Source organism: Squalius cephalus (genome assembly GCF_949319135.1).
Source record: "Squalius cephalus genome assembly, chromosome: 21".
Lineage (NCBI taxonomy): Eukaryota > Metazoa > Chordata > Actinopteri > Cypriniformes > Leuciscidae > Squalius > Squalius cephalus.
Genome location: NC_137142.1, coordinates 2,830,089 through 2,852,884, shown reverse-complemented (window position 1 = coordinate 2,852,884; position 22,796 = coordinate 2,830,089). Strand labels below are relative to the sequence as shown.

Below are 22,796 nucleotides of genomic sequence, written 5' to 3'. Positions count from 1 at the left end.
GATCGTCATTTTTAGGAAAACCGTAAGTCGGATCAGTCTGAAAAGATATAGCACACCGAGTCAGATCAGTTTGAGTGTCTGTGCCGAGTTTGGAGTATGTGGAGTTAAAGCTCTAGGAGGAGTTTGAGTTGTAAATTTTTACGCTCAGAAGAATAATAATAATAATAATAACTAGATGCGAAAGTTCGTCGAGACAAACTTTAAGTTGGCTTGAGAAAGTTTGGACCAGAAAGTTTTTTGCTAGGCGGTTGCTAGGGTATTCTGAGTGGTTGCTAGGCGGTTGCTAGGATATTTCTGGTGGTTGCTAAGGTGTTCTGGGTGGTTGCTAGGCGGTTGCTAGGGTGTTCTGGGTGGTTGCTAGGGTGTTGCTGGGCGGTTGCTAGGGTGTTCTGGGTGGTTGCTATGCTGTTGCTAGGTGGTTGCTAGGGTATGCTGGTTGGTTGCTAGGGTTTTCTGGGTGGTTGCTAGGCAGTTGCTAGGGTGTTCTGGGTGGTTGCTATGGTGTTGCTAGGTGGTTGCTAGGGTATTCTGGGTGGTTGCTAGGCGGTTGCTAGGGTGTTCTGGGTGGTTGCTATGGTGTTGCTAGGCGGTTGCTAGGGTATTCTGGGTGGTTGCTAGGCGGTTGCTAGGGTGTTCTGGGTGGTTGCTATGCTGTTGCTAGGCAGTTGCTAGGGTATTCTGGGTGGTTGCTAGGCAGTTGCTAGGGTGTTTTGGGTGGTTGCTAGGCGGTTGCTAAGGTATTCTGGGTGGTTGCTAGGCGGTTGCTAGGGTGTTCTGAGTGGTTGCTATGGTGTTGCTAGGGTGTTCTGGGTGGTTGCTAGGCGGTTGCTAGGGTGTTCTGGGTGGTTGCTATGGTGTTGCTAGGTGGTTGCTAGGGTATTCTGGGTGGTTGCTAGGCGGTTGCTAGGGTGTTCTGGGTGGTTGCTATGGTGTTGCTAGGCGGTTGCTAGGGTATTCTGAGTGGTTGCTAGGCGGTTGCTAGGGTGTTGCTAGGCGGTTGCTAAGGTATTCTGGGTGGTTGCTAGGCGGTTGCTAGGGTGTTCTGAGTGGTTGCTATGCTGTTGCTAGGGTGTTCTGGGTGGTTGCTAGGCGGTTGCTAGGGTGTTCTGGGTGGTTGCTATGGTGTTGCTAGGCGGTTGCTAGGGTATTCTGGGTGGTTGCTAGGCGGTTGCTAGGGTGTTCTGGGTGGTTGCTATGGTGTTGCTAGGCGGTTGCTAGGGTATTCTGAGTGGTTGCTAGGCGGTTGCTAGGGTGTTCTGGGTGGTTGCTATGGTGTTGCTAGGCGGTTGCTAAGGTATTCTGGGCGGTTACTAGGCGGTTGCTAGGGTGTTCTGGGCGGTTGCTATGGTGTTGCTAGGTGGTTGGTAGTTGTCACAGATGGTTACTATGGAGTCTTTATAGAGTTCTTAGCATGATCTTGGCATGATATAGCACTTAACTACTCGTTATTAGCATGTAGCTATTCAGTGCTAGCATGTGTAGCATGTTGGAAGTGCTGTTTGCTAGCATGAGTCAAAAGAGCCAAACCTCATCTCTATACGATGTTCTGATACAGAGATATAGGTCTTGCAAAACGGTTGCTAGGGTACTCAAGTTTGGTTGCTATGGAGTTGCTTGGGAGCTGGAAGCTTTAACTTAAGTTTAAAGTGGTGTGAAGTTTAAAGTAGTTTACGAGTTTTGAGTTTACAAGTTTAAATGAGTTTAGAGTTTAAGTTTAAATGAGTTTAGTGTGTGTGTGTGTGTGTGTGTGTGTGTGTGTTCACACACACACATACACACACACACACTCAGAGTTTATGAGTTTAGAGTTTATAAGTGTATAAATTGATGAGTTTATAAGTGTAAGAGTTTTTGAGTTTAGAGTTTATACGTTTTAAATGAGTTTAGAGTTTATAAGTTTTAATGAGTTTAGAGTTTATAAGTTTAAATGAGTTTAAGAGTTCAGAGTTTATTAATTTATGAGTTTAAGAGTTCATAAGTCTATGAATTCATGAGTTTATAAGTTAATTAGTTTATAAGTGTATGAGTTTAGAGTTTATTAGTTTAAATGAGTCTCAATGGCTCATATAGTATATAGAATGGCAGTTTGGTTTAGTCTTCAAGGTGTTTAGATTTAAATTTTGTCGGTTTGAATTTTTTAGAACTCCCCAATGTAAGTCAATGGGAGTTTTTGAATGAGTTTTTTCGAGTTTTGATCGTCATTTTTAGGAAAACCGTAAGTCCGATCAGTCTGAAAAGATATAGCAACGCGAGTCAGATCAGTTTGAGTGTCTGTGCCGAGTTTGGAGTATGTGGAGTTAAAGCTCTAGGAGGAGTTTGAGTTGTAAATTTTTAGGGTCAGAAGAATAATAATAATAATAAGTTTAAATAGGATTTCAGTAAGTTGGCTCTCTCAAGCCAACTTAATAATAAGTTTAAATAGGATTTCAATATGTTGGCTCTCTCAAGCCAACTTAATAATAAGTTTAAATAGGATTTCAATATGTTGGCTCTCTCAAGCCAACTTAATAATAATAATAAGTTTAAATAGGATTTCAGTAAGTTGGCTCTCTCAAGCCAACTTAATAAGTATGAGCAATAACAATAGTGATGCCTTGCTTTCAGCAAGCACCACTAATAATAAACAACACTCAAATAATCTTTAACTACACATACTTATATAAAATACAGTCAGTATCTACACTGATCTGAGTTCATTTAACACTATAACAGTTATGGGTTTATTTTGAGTCAGACAAAAGTAATAACTTGAGGTCCAGTTAATGAGTCCAAACAATTCATAACCGCTATGACTCATGGGTACTTTTAAATAACTAAAAAATAATAACAGCTCATAAAAGTCATTCATTTGTGAATCGGACTACTGGCCATGCTATATGTTTCTGGAAGTGACTTATTCATAAATAAAAACTATTTATTCATGTGTTAGTCTTGCGACTGCAATATTCAGTGGGTGAGAGACAGGTCATGTTTCCACCCAAAGTAGAAAATTAAACTTATGCACAAAATTGGAATATCACATTGAACATCTGCGAATAAAGCAGCGTTTCCATCTCATGCGTTCGAGAGAACAAAATCGTGCAAAATTGGTGCACAATATCAGTAATAAAACTGCAAGTATCTCTTTCTCCCTCCATCATAAACGAGTGTGTCTCAGAGCGTCAGACGAAACACAGTAAACGCTGTCATGTTCTCGGGCGTTCGGGAACACACTCGTGTGTGTGAGACGCTTCTGGAGGGAATTACACCAAATCTAGTTCTTTCTTTCAATCAACCAATCAATTCATCAATCCATCAACCTACCTACTTCTCCAATTGGGTAATATTAGTGCTAAAATGCTAAACATTCTTCTTTTGCACTAAAAGGTTTCCTTGAAAAGATATATTGAAGCGCTTGAAGGGACCCAATCTTCTGAGGACGGTTCAGTGGATGATGAGGAGATTCGAGACTCTTTCAAACTCAAGTGTTGGATATGATCTTATTTTGATGGAATGTACTTTATATATTTGGTCGTCCATATTATTCTGTGTCTTATCGTCGTCCTTAAGGTAGTATTTGTTGCCTTCATTTTTTTAACCCACCCTGAACATTAAAGGATGTCTTAGTCAACACTCATTCTGGCATTGTTTGGCACATGTTTAGTGGAGTGAAACGGTATATTCAGTGTAAGATAGGAGGACCGTGGGGAACTGACTGCATTACAGAAGAGAAGAGTTGAAAAACAAGAGAAATGTTTGACATCAGTAATTACAAACGGATAAAAGATTGCGAAGACAAGTTGTTGTTGTTGTAAAAACTTTACCTTCACATTTTGTATAAGAACGCCTCTGAGCAGTAATAGACACTTGACTACAAAGCAAAGTCATTAGAATTATAACACAAAAAAAGAAAAGAAAATTGCACATATGAACTTAAGACACAAACGTGGCATGTAAACGGTCATCAAATATTCCAGTTTGTTTGGGAATAATGGCACAGATCCTGCTAGTGTTAGCTCAGACTGTGTTGAGTTTGGTCACGATGAGGACTCGCACAGACTGGTCAAACGACGAGCTGACGCAGAGACCCTGCTTGTCGGGGCTCCAGTCCAGACTGGAGATGGGTTGTGTGGACAGCGTGACGTTCTGCAGGAGATTCACGGACCCAGCAACACCCATGTCTACTTCATCCGAGCCCTTCTTAGTCCTCTGGGCCGGATACTCACTGGAACAATGGAAAAGCAAGAGTTGGTCATAGAGAGTCACAATGAAGCACTCTTTAGTAGGTGTAGGCAGGGGCGGGTCTAAGGTCAGTGGATATTCAGGGCTTTAGCCCAAACTAAAATTGGGTATTTTTAGTTAATTAATTAATTATAAAAGCGATTTAAAGGGATAGTTCACTTTGAAATTAAATTTTGGTATGTTTTAGCTTACCTCAAGGGCATCCAAGATGTAGGTGTCTTTGTTTCCGCAGTAGTTTCAATTTTGATATTTTTAGGTCAAACCGTTCTTGTCTGTCAGTCCTATAATGCAGGTCTGTGGTCACTGTCTCAAAGAGCATGAGGAACGAATGTTCATTGGAACGAATGCCGTAGGCAAGGCAGTATCTATTCTAGTGTATATATCTATGCACCAGTCTGCGCACACGTCCCACACACCAGGATGAGCCCGCGCCCTCAGATCACTTGGACGTGGCTGTGTATAAGAGGTAAAACCGATATAAATACTGTTCGTTTTCTCACACAAACCTCTCGTTTCGTGTCTTAGGCCATCAATGTGTACTTACGATGGGGAATTGTTTAATTTGGACTCTGTGCATGCTCTTTGAGACAGTGACCACAGACCTGCATTATAGGACTGGCAGACAAGAACGGTTTGACCTAAAAATATAAAAATTGAAACTACTGCGGAAAAAAAGACACCTACATCTTGGATGACCTTGAGGTAAGCTAAAACATACCAAAATTTAATTTCAAAGTGAACTATCCCTTTAAGGGAATAAAGAAAAAGAAAGAAAGGCTTATTGTATTCGTGAAATAATTTTAACTATTTGCAAATAATATAGTATTTTTAATTATGCATGCATTCTCTCTAAATGAATCAAGGAAATTATATCATATTTTAAATTCAAAAAGGCAAAATTGAATAAAAAAATAAAAAAGTTGAGTAATTTGCGTCAACGGATTCTGTCGGTAGTTGAACATTTCTATTGTAAAACAGTCAAATATTAAATGTTTATCTACTTACATTTTACCAGGCATTCGTTCACCTCTTTAATCATTTTGACAATGATGAGCTAGACCGCTGAACTTTTAGTCATCCTAACAACAAACAGAGCGGCGCGTAGTGGAGTGCATCATGAATATCAAATTTATTGCAGTGAATCTCTTATTTGCATCTTAAGTTTATTGCCAATAATAATGACAGGTTTGCGAAAGTGTAGAACTCGGTGAGCTCGCGCAAAACATCTTCAGCACAGCGACTCATTTAAACGCCTCTGATTGGCCGATGCGTTCAACAGACATGTCTGTGATTGGCTGCAATGCTCAACGCTGCAAAAGCACGTCGTAAACTCCTTTAATGCAAAGGGAAAAATATAAATAAAACTGTAATATACACTTTTCATGATTAGGTAATCGCAGCTGCTGGTAACAAGACATTCGGGGCTTTACTATAGACATTCGGGGCTTAAGCTCTAGCGCCGCCCCTGGGTATGGGTACCGAGAACCGGTATTTTTTTTGGACCGGTACGTAATTGGGTCAATACCGGACAACCAATAAGCTTCAGAACAAATGATAATGTTATCGACACTTGCGGTGTTTTATCTCTGTATACTTCTGTGTTAAATTAGCGAATTAGAAGCTGCTCATTGTCATTTTCACAATGTCATCATATTGCTCAACGTACGTGTGACATCCATGTGCATAACTTGTTATAAAATGTAAATGTCGATTCCTCTTATCGATTCCTTTGTGTGCATATCAATATGACTTTAAACCACTCAAGCGTGAGACGACTGTGTTCATGTGTATCAGTATATCGGATCCGTGCAGCTCTTAAAGCGACAGCGCTAATATTCCTGCAGCCGTCTCTGTAATAACACTGATCAAACAACACAAGACAATGAGAAAACTCACTCGTTCTTCACTGAGTAACTTATGTAACTATATTTGTAAAGTATATTTTATAAAGTGCAGTGTTATTTTACATTTAATTACAGTTTCTGTACCTGAAAATCTTAAAACACTGTTTATTTCAATCGTATCTTTGTTCAGTTGTATCTATATGTTTTTTGCGATTTCTAATTTTTTATTTGTTCTTTTTTAAGGCGAGACACGGCAGTTGTTTTATTTTTACTGGTCAATTTTGAGATTTTTGGATATTTGTCTTCAATAACATGTCTTCTTTCAGACTTGTGGTGAAAAAAAGTCAGAAATACACATTTAGGTCTTTATTTTACTACACTGTGTCTGTTTGCGTCTGTAGATTTCTCATAAATTCAACAAAAGTTGTAAATCATCCCGCTGCTCCCTGTCATCACACACACCGCTGGAAAGCTCTCTCTCTCCTGTACAATCCTGTCCAATCCAAATATAGTCATCTCCTTTTTATCAGCAACCAGGGCCTGAAATTAACACCCGACCACACGCCAAATGCGGGTGAATTCTGCAATTGGTGGGTAACACTGTCAATCTACCTGCCACATTGGCAGGTAGCCACTGAGCCCCTTCGCGGGGAGTTTGATTGACAGGCGATCTGGCCAATCATAATCCGCCGAATCCGCCTTTTTTTGTCCGACAAAGCAGTCAGGAGAGTTCAACGTTGGAGGATTTGAACTTGAAAAAACGGAGTATACTGAGTAGGCCTACTGACATCTTTCCACAGTTAAAACTAACCAGATTCCTACTTATGTTAATTCATGTTTATTTGATGCTATAAATTAACTAGAAGGAAGAGATGATCGGTTCACGAGCAGCTTTAACTGAGGCACCACAGTGATCTGTCAAGACACATTAGGCCAGCCTTTCTCAAACTTTTTTCAGTCAGGGCACCTTTCAAAAGTGCACAAAATCTCAAGGCACCCCAGTGTAAAATATAATTTAAAAACACTGCATAACCCAAATGTAAATGCAAATGATATTTATCTAAAATGAATTTACAATTTTATTAATCCGTTCATATGTTTAGGCCACAGAGTCACAAAACGGTATTGTCTAAATTTCTTTAAAAATTACCAAATTTTAACTTTGAGACTTTGTTTAATATCAAAAGTAACCAGGACTGTCTTGTCTGTCAGCGTGTTGTCAGTGTCCTCTCTGCTGCGCGATGTGCTTTTCATTGCGTGAGATCATGGTTTGGCGTGAGCGCGGTGTAGCTTGTCGGACATAGCAACAGTAACTAAAGGGGCCGGGTCTTTGCGAAGGTTTTTTTTTTTTTTTTTTTTTTGCAACTGTTGTTCTTTGACATTTAAACGAAGTCAGCCATTTCGTTGGATTTTAGCTAAAAAATGTGGCGGCACATTACTGGAGTAAAGAAAGCATCTGTGAAAGCAGCGCAGTTTGAGTGTTTCGGAACGTATATGTGATCGGAGAGAAAGATGAGGCCCTTCTCTGACTACGTTTCAATGTGTGAGTTAAGTATTAAACTGTTGGTGAGATGAGATGATAATGCAACGCTGAGTTGCACAGATGTTGGGAGTTGGGAACCGGTGAGAAAATGTCCGGTAGCCTACCCGGTAACTTTACCAGTAATAACAATATTAATTTAGTTCTGCTTAACGGTTCCTGAACGCTGTAACTAACAGCTGCCCAGCCATCAACACAGCCGCATGTGATTTGTTTACAAACGAGCTGCACTAGGTCTATATCTGTATTCTAAGAGTTATTATTACTTGTATGGATCTCGTTAATAACTTGACAGCACTTAAATGTGTATTCTTACAAGTTAAAGAACAAATGTTTGTGCAATTCCTTTTTTTCACCTTTTATGAGGCCAAAAAAAAAAAAAAAAACTGGCTGGTAAAAAGTCACTGTGGCAGGTGGTCAAAAAAGTTAACTTCAGGCCCTGTCAGCAACCAATCGTGAAACTAAAAGGGCTGAATGCGCAATCTCATTGGCTGATGATAAATCTTTAAAGCCCGTTTTCTCAAAATGACTTTTCTCTCATTCTCCAAGTCTGAAATCTCCACTTCAGTCGCACCGATACACACCAAACTCTCCAGTCTTGTACCTAGTTATATTATGAAGACATTTACAGAGGGATTTGTAAATATATTATTCCTAGCCTGATTTATATAACATTTTATTACAAAAAACATGGCGAAAATCATTTTTTTAAGGCTATTGACAGTATATTCTGATTTATAGGATAACAAAAGTAGATATCCATAAATCCCTCTGTAATTTTTTTCCCATCTAATATGTGAACACAATGAAAATGTTTTTTTTTTTACCTGGCTTTATCCAATACTCAGATTTCGTTTTTTAAAAATTATATGCAAATTAGCGCAAATTTAATTACATATTGCCTAATTTGCATATTTAAACATTAAATTACAGAAAACTTGTAATACATTTTTTTTCTCATCTTAATGTAGGTAATCAACTGGGAAAGTTTCATGGTGATATCTGTTCGTTAAAGATTTTATCCTATTCACCTGTAGTGTCTCGCCTTAATTACAGAGTGTTTACGTGTCTTTAATAATGCTTGAGATTTACATTAGTTAGTCTAGACTCAGTTGTTCTTCTATGGTGTTTTTAAACCACAGGCAAACGCTCCTTGTGTGAGTGTTCTTTAGCCTGTTGATCTTTGTTCATGATATTCAGCTACAATTAAACGTTTTGCAATAAGACTTCGAATAAAACCCTAGATATATCATTCACTTTTATTTTTTTACCTTATTGGAATCAATATTTGGAGTCGATAAGCAGTATCGGTATCGATAAAATGTAAACGATACACATCCCTACTCTTTAGATGTTAAAAATATTAAAGAAATTCCTTACTATTTCCATAAATGTAGATTACCCGCTCCACCGGCCGTCATGAAGATGTCACGATTCTGAGGCAAATGCCTCACTTGCCAAACTGTAGACTTGTGAGCCTGAAATACAGAACGCAAACGCTAAACACTCTCAAACGAGTCTTAAGAGTAGCATTTTCAACAGTTAAGTGTGCAAAACAAAGATTTAGGATGCAAAAGCACTATAAGAGCATCATGAAAGTGAATAATGCGCTACAATCCAAGTCTTCTGAAGCCATGGGATTCCTCTGAGAGCTCAACAGACAGACATTTAATCCATTACTCAGGGAAAATCTTCAACATTCCCCCTAGCCCTCCTTGGGCTCAAGAGAGGTCCAATTTGTGAACGAATCTTTCTTTTGAATCAGATCTATTCTATTAGTAAATCGATCACTTGTAGGGTTAGATTATTTGTTAAATACTGGTTTCTTTCTCGCACAAGCTATCGCAGGGCTTCAGGAGACTGTGATATCGCACACGAATGGCACAGGCCGCTTTTAGCCTGCTTTTGTGCCATTTCTGAAGCTTAAAAATAGGGCTGGGCCGAAGAACGCGATCATGAGTGCGTCAGCCAGTGGACAAAACTCAAGTCAGAATCATTCTTATCTTGTCTGAATGTTGGTACAAATGTACAAAGGTGTGTTTTTTCTTCTTTTTCTTGTTTATATAAATGTATGCATGCATTTGTTTACTGATAGATTTGTTTACTGACTGATTTATTGACTTGATTTTTTTTGTTCATTGCTTATGTAATGGCCAATGCTTTGGCAATACTGTACAAGTCATGTCTAAAGCTCATTTGAATTTGAGAGAGAGAGAGAGAGAGAGAGAGAGAGAGAGAGAGAGAGAGAGAGAGAGAGAGAGAGAGAGAGAGAGAGAGAGAGAGAGAGAGAGAGAGAGAGAGAGAGAGAGAGAGAGAGAGAGAGAGAGAGAGAGAGAGAGAGCTTCTTTTGCATGCTCTTGATTGCTGATCGCATGTCTTTTGGATTAAGACCAAATCATATATGTAGTAAAATCATTGTATAACCAGTGGGTTCCCGACAGTATTGCAGGAAAACGTCATGTTTTACATTTAACATACTTTTACATGCATGTTCACTAGGGTGGCCCATACAAATAAGCAAAAAAAATTAAAATAAAGTGATAAATTCTACGATTTGAAACTTGCAAACATGGACCATAAAGACAAAAGGAATAGGGTTAAAATTTCAGCTAAATTGAAGATGATTTAGAGGTTGCACAAGCCCCTTGAAGTTTTGAGAATTTTCACTTAAACAATGTTAAATGGCAAAGCCGTGTCAGATTATTAAATTGCTTGTCCTTGTAATCTGGTATATATTCATGAAAAATTTACTTCTTTTCTACAAATAATCCCATATATTTCATTATGATGCACATCGGAACTATGAACAGAAGACCCTCAGCAATTTTGTGACAATGAATACAAATTCATTCTTCACAATTCTTGGCCTACCAGAGTCGTTCTTACAAACACAGCCTGAGACAAGGAAGGAAAATGAGGAGTTCACATGTGCAGAGAAGATAGTTCAATCCCTAAAAGTTGTGAATGACACTGCAGAAAGGGGCATCAAGTTGATACAGGACTTTAATGCTATATTAACCAAATCAGAAGAACAGAAACTATTCTTACTACAGGTGGTTAAACGCCACAGAGAAAGCTGTCCTGACTCAAACAAAACCACAGTTGTCAAAGGTCTTGCCAATTCTCCATCTGAATTAGCAAATTGAACAGACTTGTAGAAATACATTAGTATAAGATTGTTGTGTAATAATATTCACTATTAAAATGGTAAGTTCTCTATAATATGTACCAAATAAGTTGCAGTTTATGCTTATATGTCCTTTATGTAGCTCCATGTTAAGTTTAAGGAATAAACAACATAAAGATTGACATTTCAGCAAATATATTTATATACCGCTAATCAAGTGATATAGGTGATTTTTCTTTTGTCTTGTGCAACCCCTAAATATCATTTAATTTAGCCAATTTTTTTATGTGATAACTTAAACTGGTGGTAGACCAAAATGCAGGGTTCAAATTGGGAGAAAAGAGAAAAAATTTTTTTGGGGGCACCCTAATGTTCACATTATCAGACTTTAGCCATGCAAATGTTATAAGTAACAGAGATAAGCACAAGACCCAGAGGCTTACGCATTAAAATAACTGAAGGAAACATATTTTTGCTGAACGAATTAAGCCAACTAATATGATTCATAGTCTTTTGGTTTCTCTACCCAATATTTTTGTGTAAATTACAAATGCAGTGAATAGACTGGTATCGGAGTGTTATCGGTTCTCGGTTTCATATGAGGAAAGCTATTGTCAAAAACACACTGAAACATAATGGTCTTCACATCAAACATAGAAGTTTGGTTTAACTTGTAGAAATGATGACAGAAATATATTACTATTGTATAATCAAATGTACTTATCATACTATTATGATTATCATCATCATCATTAATATTAAGGCACATTATAAAACCAAGATTTTTTTTGTTCAATCCATGTTTTAATTTATACAGTATACAAGTTCTGTTGTACAATACCTTATTTGACAAAAAATAAAAATGCAATGTTTTGCTGTAAATTAATTGTTATATTTTCATTTTATTACATTTTAAAGGACTGATTAAATTGTTAAAGTTTCATTCGTTTCATTAGATACCATTTAATTATATATTCGATTTAAATCACAAAACATGATTCAGAAAAAAATCAAATAGAAAATGAAATTGATTTCGTGGGACATTTACAAGTTGTTTACATTCACTCAACTAACACATTTATTCACCATTACTGCCTTACCCATTATTGATAAACAAATACCGTATATCAAGATGGTATGAATATATCATGATAATATTTTTGGCCATATCTCCCAGCCCTACTTCAAAGCTTCAGTGCCAATTTATATAATAATTGCATGTTTTCTCCCGCGAGAAATAGAATAAATGAAGGCAAATACAATTTTCATCATCATTCAGGAAAAATAAAACATGTATACAGCCTTTCAGTGAGACAAACCTTTTCCGACACTGACGCGAAGCCCTTGGTGGGATGCTGGGTCCTCATGTCAAACACATGAAACTTGCCCTCTAAAGATGTGGCCACTAGTTTGTTCATGTTAATGTCTTTTCTGTCAAATTCAACAGAGCAGACCTGTGAAAGAAACGCAAAGTAAGTTTATCCATTATACTGCATCTGCACAAGCTAGATTCCTCCCACTGTAATGAAGAAAGCTCGCGCCCGCGCCGCATCGGGACCAGATGATGGACAGGTTCGGTTTCACCATTCTGGATAAACTGAGGATCACTTTTTTTTTAAATATAGATCACAATTCTACCTCGATTCTGAACAGGCAACTAGGCATGGGACGGTATGAAAATTTCGTATCACGATAATAGTGACCAAAATTATCATGATTATCAATATTATCACGGTTTTGTTAAAACGAGATGAAAGTGTTCAAAAATAACTGATGTTCACACTGAAGACATTTCAACAAGTTTTATATTTGAAAATCAACAAACAACAAATAAAACCAGCAGCTCTATGCACTTTTTTAAGCAAGATTATATTCTGTGGCATTTCCTTCCTTATAATGACCGTCGTCAATAGCATTATAACACCGCGCACATCCATGTATCGCAACGGACGCGCTCTCTCGTTTCATTCAATTACAACTTGCCGTCTTGCGGCTCCGTTTTTGATTGTATTGAAAATGAAATCAGAGTTGATTTATTGTTTACAGAGATAATATTTGATAATATTGTTGTGATCATCTTGTCTGGACAATTGTTTTGTACGCTGTACAAAATTAATTTAGAAACGGGTAAGATTTAAAACATTAATCTGCCTTCCGCCATTCATTTTCGAACAAAAAACAACAACATTGCGTCAGACTGTTGCTGGCTGGACAGGATTTACAGTGAGTTATTAAAATTGCGGTAATCAAACACGGTTTCAATGATAATTCAATTTTAAACGATAATACTAACCGTCAGTACATTTTATCGTGGTTTATAGTGAAACCGGTAATCGTCCCATCCCTACAGGCAACTAAACAAAATAACATGTCATTTACTAGAGGTTCTGACAGAATGTTAGTTGCTGCAGTCTATATAAAATGTTTAATTAATTGAAATGAATTATTTTTTAAAAATCAGTTTGAGTGAACTATTCAATGACTCACACATAAAGACTTCACTTGTTTTATTACTGGATGAATGATCACAGTGATTTTGAACGAATCTCTTGCATAAATGAGTCAATGACAAATACAGTTTTTAACAGTCACTTGTCGCCACCTACTGGTGTAACAACATAACTGATACAATCTTTATTTGAAGCGTCAAGTTCCTTTCAAAAGGTGATTTACTCTATTTTATCACTTCTTTAGACATCAGTGTTTATATCTGAACTATAAACCTGTGATAATATGAATGATTGTAAGAAATAATATTTCTGTGTGGTTGAAAAGACGCGGATTCATATCGATTCATGACAACGGCTCTCTCTGGATCAGAACACAGATCTGTGATCAGACTAATCAAAGGTTTAACAGAAAGAGCCGAATCTCTGTCGTTTAGGAATAAGATCGTGTGTGTTGCGATCTGTTAACGATTAATCGTGTAGCTCTACTGCTCAGCCACTTTATATTTCCTGTCCATCTGAAATCTAAATGAATACTAACCTTTAAACAATATCTGATGGTTACATCAAAGCCAATCTGTTACATTTATGCTCTTTGAATTTATATAATCATTTCTTAACCACCAACGTTGTGTAAAATGTTCACTATGTGTAAACAGCTCAGACAGAGTGTTTATTTCAGATAAAAGTGAATGATGGTATTTTCACGTTACTGTAGCTGAAGTGTACTTGATCACATGGTCCATGGATGTCTCATTTAACAATTTTTACTGAATTTCTATTAAACCATGTAGCATTTTCTACAGCTTCCATGGATGTCTACTGTCTAAATACTCATGATCAGGTGTTGAGTAACACCTGTGCAATAATGTACACTGAAATAGTTCTGAAGAAGTTAAATATGTCCCACTTACCCCATTTTTTATATTTGTCTCCCATCGTAAAGACATATTTCTAAGATCAAATAACTTGATGTCACCATTGTCATATCCAGCACACACACAGCGGTCTTGGTCGTTGAACGCGTGACCTTGAGATAAAACAAGGAAAGTTGCGATTAGTTTTATTTTCTATGCTTGGATTTCTGATACTAAAAAAAGCACAGTTATAACATATTTTATTAATATTATTGTACTCTAGAACTAGACAATGACAGAATCTGCCAGACCTGTAAAAAGATAATATTAGCAAAAGCAACAACAACAGCATTAAGAGATCGTAAAGGCCGTGATAAGTTCTTTGTTCTTCACTCAGGATTAAACTGAAGTAAACACTGAACACTGAGAACATGCTGATGCACAAACACACAGCAGAAATGCCAGCGATGAGAAAAGAGCAGTTCAGAAAGCATCTGATCACAGGGAGGCGAGTGTGTTCACACTAGGGCTGTGTATTGGCAAGAATCTGGCGATACGATACGTATCACGATACATGGGTCACGATTCAATATATTGCAATATATTTCGATACTGTGCATAAGGCGATATATTGGGATTTTTTTTAAGTAAAATATATTAAAAATAGTTAAAAAAAGACATGATGTGCATAAAAGTCAAAGAAGTTTACTTTAGGTAAACAATTCAGTACACAGAAAATCAAACTGCCAGTTTGGGATTGTGGTTCACACAGGTTCTTAGTGAGCAAATTTGTATGCTCAAGTAGGCCATAATAAAAGAAAATAGGTACATAGCCCCTGTCACAATATAAAACAACAACGTGAACTGGACGAAAATGAATGAAAGTGAACAAAATGAATGTGTCATATATTAAAAACAAGTTTTATGTGATAAAAGATTTTAAAAGAACTGGACACGCGAATGAGGCGAACCGCGCCGCGCTAAACGCCTCGTGCCGCAGGACCTCCAGACGCGCGTAAACGCGTCTTTGCATTGACTTAACATTGAAATCACTCGCGCCAGATGCTCTATTCGCATTTGGTGTGAACGATGCACGCGATTACATTTAGAAATAGACAAGCTTTGTTTCCAAATGCACCAAGCAAAGATATCCTTTCAACTGTATAAACTTTTATAAAACCAGCCAATATAATCACAATAAACACATCCAAAATGAAATATTCAGCATATATATAACAACTGCACAATGTCTAATTTGTAAACAAAATGATTTACGCACTAAATCCAGCATAAACTCCGGCACAATTTGCATATGTTTAAACTCTCAAGACAGACGTCACATCCCGAACCTCACAGCTGGCGACTGCGTTTTTCGCTTGATATTTGTATAAAGGAACTGCCCAACTTTTTGACGCTCTCGGTCGCTCTCAACGCTTTCTCCGGTCCGCTATCAATCCTAAAATGTCCAGTGGACACGCACCGTTATAGGCGAGCCTGGCGAGGACACTAGTGGTGCGTCTCAGCATAGCTATCTAGTGGTAGGGATTTAAACAACATAAACGTGAACCACTGTCTTACGGTCTTACCATGAATATTTTTGGACGTAAAAAAAAAAAAAAAAAAAAAAAATCGATATTGCGTTTTTGAAAATCGATACAGTATTGCAAAATAAAATATCGCGATACTCAAGTGTATCGATTTTTTCTTACACCCCTAGTTCACACCAGCTCTGTTCAGGGGTTTCCTCTTCAGTATTTTGCTTAAAATAAGTACTAAAAACAAACAAACAATGTACATAATATTCAAAATTCTCTTTCCTTGCCCTCTAAAAATAATTCTCACAATTATATAGGGATGTAACAATATATCGTGTCACAATATATCGCAATACAAAATATGTAATGTGTATAATTTACCCAAAATAAAAATTCAAGTTGTTTTAGTGTCAGTACTACATTAAACTACTATATATAATAGTATTTGATTGACAGACGATCTGACCAATCATAATCCGCCAATGATTTTTGTTCGACAAAGCGGTCAGGGGAGTTAGTAGGATTAGGATTTGAACTTGAAAAACGGTGTGCTGACGTCTTTCCACGGTTGAAACAACATTCCTTCTGATGTTCATTCATGCTTATTTGATGCTATAAATGAACTAGAAGGAAGAGATGATCGGTTCACGAGCAGCTTTAACTGAGCGATCTGTCAGACACATTAAAGAGCCACAAAACCGTATTTATTGTTTAAATTTCTTTAAAAAAAAAAGACCAAATTTGAAAGTTGAGACTTCGCTTCACGCTTCAAGAATTCTCTGTCTTCCCCCTTCCCCCTTCCCCTTCCCCTTCCCCTTCCCCTTCCCCTTCCCCTTCCCCCTTGGGATTGGTATTTCTCAGTGGATATCTGAAAGATGCCTACTTTCATATCCAGATACAGTAGCCCCCCATCACAGACTGTTCTTGAGATTCGCGTTTGAAGGGGTGGCCTACCACTATAAGGTCCTTCCATTCGGACTGTCCCAGGCATCATGCACATTCACAAAGTGCATTAGGGCTGTCACTTTTGAGAAAAATCAAATATCAAGCAATATATTCGAATATCTACAAGTAAAATGTAAAATTAAGTTAACGAACAACCTCGATCCATCAGGAAACGCCACATGGTCGCTGAATTTCACTGCGCTTCATGAAGAGTTTTTCTTTTGCGTGAAGAAGCCGTTCGCCGGAGATGTGTTAAAGATAGCGGAGTGCATTCATGATTAGGCTAGTGGTATAATAATCCTCCTGGCGCCGGGTCTGAGTGAGTAATGTACTCTCTTACCTTTGTGCTTTGATTAACATTAATGACACTTTAAGACCAGCCGCTGCTGACGGAGACGCGATCTGACACGCATAACATTTTCTCACAAATCTCTACGTTCATTTAAGACTTTATTTAAATCATTTAAGACTGATCTTATGAGGACACTCCACAAAACGGACATTTGGCATAATTTGTGTGTTATGGTTTGTTCAAGCCCGAAAGAGAACTCGATACTGACAACCGTCTTTTCTGTGGGTCGTGTGTGTGTGTGTGTGTGTGTGTGTAATAGCGCGGTCTCTTTAGTCTTGTCGTTATCTTCAAAACAGGCTGGCTATTGGCTATTATTCTCTTGATTTGGTCACGGGCCTACGCTACAATACGTTTAGAGCGGCCGCTACTGGATGAGATGGCAAACGATAAAATAAAAAGCAAACGGTCTAATCATAGACTGTAAAAAATGCGCAAAACATGGCACTTTAAAAACCGGATAGTTTATTTATAGTTCGATTTCGGATATTTCACGTCATGTTCGAATGCATATTCGAATATCGAATAAAAAGTGACAGCCCTAAAGTGCACGGATGCAGCACTTTCCCCCCCGAGACAGAAGGGAATGGGCATCCTGAACTACCTCGTCGACTGGCTCATTTTGGCAGATCTGAAATGCCTAGGACTGAAATCAAGTCAAGTCAAGTCAAGTCAAGTCAAGTTTATTTATATAGCGCTTTTCACAATACAGATTGTATCAAAGCAGCTTCACAGTATTAAATTAAAATAATACATCAATGTTTGTTTCTAGTGGAAAACGTCCACGTTTGGTAATGCTGATCAATAGTATTGTTGATTGATTAATTAAATTAAATATCCCCAAATATCCCCAACTGAGCAAGCCAAAGGCAACAGTGGCAAGGAACCGAAAAACTCCATCAGGTGACCTAATGGTGTCCTAAAACTCCATCAGGTGACCTAATGGTGACCTAAAACTCCATCAGGTGACCTAATGGTGTCCTAAAACTCCATCAGGTGACCTAATGGTGACCTAAAACTCCATCAGGTGACCTAATGGTGTCCTAAAACTCCATCAGGTGACCTAATGGTGACCTAAAACTCCATCAGGTGACCTAATGGTGACCTAAAACTCCATCAGGTAACCTAATGGAGAAAAAAAAACCTTGGGAGAACCCAGGCTCAGTCGGGGGCCAGTTCTCCTCTGGCGTTTATGAACTAGAGACCGGATTTAACTGTAAGATTAAAAGTATTATATGAATGCCTGGCTGAAGAGATGCGTCTTTAATCCAGTTTTAAACTGGGAGAGCGAGTCTGAGCAACGAACAGTATCCGGAAGGCTATTCCAGAGTTTTGGAGCTAAATGTGAAAATGCTCTCCCTCCTTTGGTGGATCTGGATATCCTAGGTATGACCAAAAGCCTCGAATTTAGTGATCTTAAAGAGCGCGATGGATTATAGGGCGATAGAAGGTCCGTTAAATAAACTGGAGCTAAGCCGTTTAGGGCTTTATAAGTCAGTAGCAATACCTTGTAATTAATACGGGACTTTATAGGTAACCAATGCAGTGATGATAAAATTGGTGTAATATGATCATATTTTCTTGATCTAGTAAGAACTCTAGCGGCGGCATTTTGGACTAACTGTATCTTGTTTATTGAGGATGCAGGACAACCAGCTAATAAAGCATTACAGTAATCTAGTCTCGAGGTCATGAACGCATGAACTAACTTTTCTGCATCAGAAACTGATAGCATATTACGTAGCTTAGCAATGTTTCTAAGGTGGAAAAAGGCTGTTTTTGTAACATATGAAATATGATTTTCAAAAGACAGGTTGCAGTCAAGTATAACACCCAGGTCTTTTACTGTAGAGGATAAAGTAACAGGACATCCTACGATGTTAAAGTTGTATTGTGAGAGGTTTTGTGGGTGGTTTTTTGAACCGATGATTAGTACCTCTGTCTTGTCTGGATTTAATAAAAGAAAATTGTGCGTCATCCAATCTTTTATATCTTTAACACACTCTGTCAATTTGGATAATTTAGCGTTTTCATCTGGCCGTGATGAAATATAGATTTGAGTGTCATCAGCATAACAATGCCTGAAATGCCTTGGACTGAAATGCCTAGGACTCAGACTGAATGCAGCCTAGAGCTCACGGTCTCCCAGCCAGAGGATCTCTTTTCTGAGGATGGCTCTAAACACAGCCCAAACGAGGGCGCAAAAACACCCACCGAAAGCCACAGTCCAGCAGTCTCTCTTGGCCTCCCCCTCCATCGGCTCCATGTTCACCACAGGAGTGTCTTTCTGCCTGGAGTCCCACACCTTCACTGTACCTGTTCACCAAAACACACACATTCAAGTCCAAAAACACTGAGAAAGTAGACTATGGTAATGTTGGATGTGTGTGAGATGATAAGTGACCGTCTCTGCTGCCGGTGAGGATCTCCGGGGCCCCGTCCCCGATGCCCAGTCCTCCCACTCCATCCACAGCGTTGATGATCTCCTTGTGTGCTTTGACTGAGTACACCGGGCACTCCGGCGCTTCAAGATTCCTGCAACGCAGCGGTTCAGTCTCACGTTACGTTACTCTAACCGTCTCAGTCTGGATTGCTGGAGCACATTAAGATCCTACCAGACGTTGAGGTTTCCGTCGAAGTCTCCGGTGGCCAGATGCCTGTGCTGGAGAGACGAGGCTCCAAACGTGCCACACTTGATCGGCTTCGGCTTCTCGATCTGGAATAAGGTAGTTTTGAAATGGACACACACACACACACACACACACACACACACACACACACACACACACACACACACACACACACACACACACACACACACACACACACACACACACACACACACACACACACACACACACACACACACACACACACACACACACACACACACACACACACACACACACACACACACACACACACACACACACACACGTTTACTTGGCCATCTAAATGGGGACATTCCAGAGGCGTAATGGTGTTTATACAGTACAAACTGCATATTCTCTCCTCTTACACTAACTCTACCCCTAAACCTACCCATCTCACACACACACACACACACTGACCCTACCCATCACACAAAACTTTCTGGATTTTTACATTTTCAAAAAAAAAAAACTTTATTACTTTATTTTTAAACCAGATTTACAAATGAGGACGTCCCTAAAGGAAGGTTTTTGGAGATTTTGTCAGGTTTTGGAGACTTCTGGGTACAAATTTGTCCCCAAAATACAGTTTAGACACACACAACCATGACACACACACGATAATTCACAGACGATAACACACACACACAGGGTTTGAAATTAACACCCGCCAAATGCAGGTAAAGATCAACTGTGGTGTGTAACGCTGTCAAATCACGAGCCAGTTTGGCGGGTTACTTATGTTTACTCGCTTTGCTGGGGAAGTTTGTGTAGCCAAATCTGATTTAGCACAAATACTCGTGAGTCATCATGATATATTAAATACAGCGTATTGCGCAGAATCTGCTCATATCTGGATAACTTGAACACACACATCACTATGCAGCAAATAATGGCACGCTTTAAAGCATTAAAAAAAAAATTAAAAAGCATTTGGTTTACAGAAAACGTATTGTCATTTTCCAGCATCCTACATTGTTTTTATGTTCTTTGTACTGTATTGATCAGTCCATCTAAAACACATTTTTGGTGTAAAGGATGAAAGATGAAGGGAGGAGATGCTGGATGACAGGATTTTGTTTGAATAAGAAATTAATATATGAAATCCTAATTATATATATAAGCTGTGATGTGAAATCTGGTTAATTTCTTCCTCCTCTCCTTTTTATTTCGGCTAGTAACGTTAGAAGTTCTGAATGGCCGATAATTAGCCAAATTGGCCGGTGGGTGAAAAAGTTCATTTCAAACCCTGCACACACTACAACACACACACACACACACACACACACACACACACACACACACACACAAATACAAATGACAACACAAACACGAAAACACACACACCTTAATAAACCCACACTGGTAAGTTACCAGTTTTTATTAGGTGCCTTTAACTACGATGTACTATTATATGCAGTGTTCTTATTGTACGGGTAGGTTTAAAGGAGACATATCATGCTTTTAAATCGTTCCTTTTAACATATAAATCATACATTTGTAGTCTATATGAAGCAGAACTGCAATGCTTGGGTCTGAATTCCTCATTATTATAGCTCCACAGGCCCCTTTTCTACCCCTTTTCTGATGTGCGTCTGAGAGCAACTCGTTTTGGTGCGGTCTCTTTAAATACAATTGAGACACTTCATACCCCGCCCCCCCTCCAGGATGCAGAGGTGACACTCGGTTCAACTCCACCCCGTTCGGCCATTTTTGTAGTTTGATAGCAGAGATACGATTATAGCGGTACAGAAACTTTTTAGTCACACGTTATTAACAAAATGTCAACAATGGAAGACTTGTCCAGCCAGCCTTACATGTTCGAGCCAGAGTCGGAGCCGGAGCGAGATGAAAATTAAGACGACGAATCTGCAGAACAACGTCTTCATATGGATGTATCGCAATGGTGTGTTACACATGAAACTTTGGTCTTCCGACCTTTTACCACCGTGTCGATTTATTTTGATTAATATGTGCGAGGGACAGAGAGCAAGACAGCGTCTAGTTTGGAGACGGTGTCTTGTTTACACTTTCGCCTGGCTCCGAAGAGAGAGAGTGCGTGCGCGCGACGGGTCTCTCTCTCTCTCTCTGCTCGTTCTTTCAGTTAAACATGCGCCCTGTCACAAGCGCGGCAGTTCATCTACATTAGACGGTGTAATGAAGCGTGTGGGTTACTACATCCAACAACCGAACATTTTAACTTACCCTCTCGTAACTTCTGCATCTTTTAGCTTGGACTACAAAATTGCAGCGAGAAATAAAAATGGCGGATTGCTCGAAGTGTTGGGCTGGAAGTCAATGTCCTTATTTGGCAGTTCCGCTGCAAATACTGTGACGTAATAGTTCACAAAACGTCATAGATAACAGAAAAATCTGAACAGGTTGAAAAATAAGGCCAAAACAGAATATAAAGATATCAACGAAGCACCTGAAGAGAATAATTTCAACTTTTCTGTACTTTTAAGCACTCGAAATATACAACAAAATGCATTTAAGGGCTAAAAAAGTGGATTTAGCATGATATGTCCCCTTTAAGGGTGTGTTATTTTGCGCACACACACACACACACACAAACTTTTTTTTGTGTGTGCAGATTATCCTTTTTAAAAATAGACAAACCGTAGGTCTTTATTCCAAAGAGTTCATGAATTACAACCATTTAAATTTTTATAGAGCATGTTCACGTCTTCGCTTAAAAGAGGACGAGAGTACACTCGCTAAATCTGATGTTTAAGATGTCGCGGTGTAAACAAACCGCGTCCTGTTGCCATGACAACCACGCGACACGAGCCGAGCGTTCTAGAAAGGCGCTCATCCTCCTCCGCTAGAAGTGACCGTGAATCAGTCTTCATTAGTCTGAGGTAAAGTTAAACAGCTCAAACGGTTCAAAAGTGAATCAGTTCAAACCTCTTTGACCAGCTTCAGTTCCCCGTGCTGGATCTCGTAGATCTGCATCACTCCGGTTCCTCTGGCGAAGTTTCCCATACACACAAACTTTGCGCTGCAGGGAATCCATCTGCTCTCAAACACCGTGTAGTTCAAACTCTTCTGGATGTGTGCGATGATCTGGGGCTTCTCGAGGGCTGCTGACATGGTGCTTTCCCTGTATATTAAACACGAGAACACTGTCAGTTTGAGCAGAACACACGCGATGTCAGTTGTGCTGCTTGATCAGCGCGTTTAAGGACCCTCCCACAACACATAGCTGACCTACTCTTAGCCTGACCAAAATGAACGGAAAATCTGCACAAAACGAATAGACTATAACACTAGACTATTT

General features: G+C 38.8%; 1 protein-coding gene across 1 annotated transcript; it reads right to left on the bottom strand.

Annotated features, from left to right (window-relative positions):
- Positions 1-3,058: 3,058 nt before the first annotated feature.
- Positions 3,059-22,763, bottom strand: dnaaf10 (dynein axonemal assembly factor 10). Its single transcript, XM_079855517.1, has 8 exons — positions 22,424-22,763; positions 19,481-19,581; positions 19,270-19,400; positions 19,080-19,181; positions 14,094-14,209; positions 12,052-12,186; positions 8,986-9,083; positions 3,059-4,204 (listed from the first exon to the last, which is right to left on the bottom strand). Exons 1-8 carry the CDS (start codon positions 22,607-22,609, stop codon positions 3,997-3,999), a joined length of 1,077 nt encoding a protein of 358 aa, XP_079711643.1. The 5' UTR covers positions 22,610-22,763; the 3' UTR covers positions 3,059-3,996.
- Between the last annotated feature and the right edge of the window lie 33 nt (positions 22,764-22,796).

Excerpts from the sequence above, each read along its gene's own strand:
- dnaaf10 (XM_079855517.1), bottom strand. The coding sequence starts at position 22,609 with ATGTCAGCAGCCCTCGAGAAGCCCCAGATCATCGCACACATCCAGAAG. Across the intron at positions 19,182-19,269 it reads CCTCACCGGCAGCAGAGACG|GTACAGTGAAGGTGTGGGAC; the intron begins GTCACTTATCAT and ends TTTGGTGAACAG. Across the intron at positions 14,210-19,079 it reads CTGCTGGACTGTGGCTTTCG|GTCACGCGTTCAACGACCAA; the intron begins GTGGGTGTTTTT and ends TTTTATCTCAAG.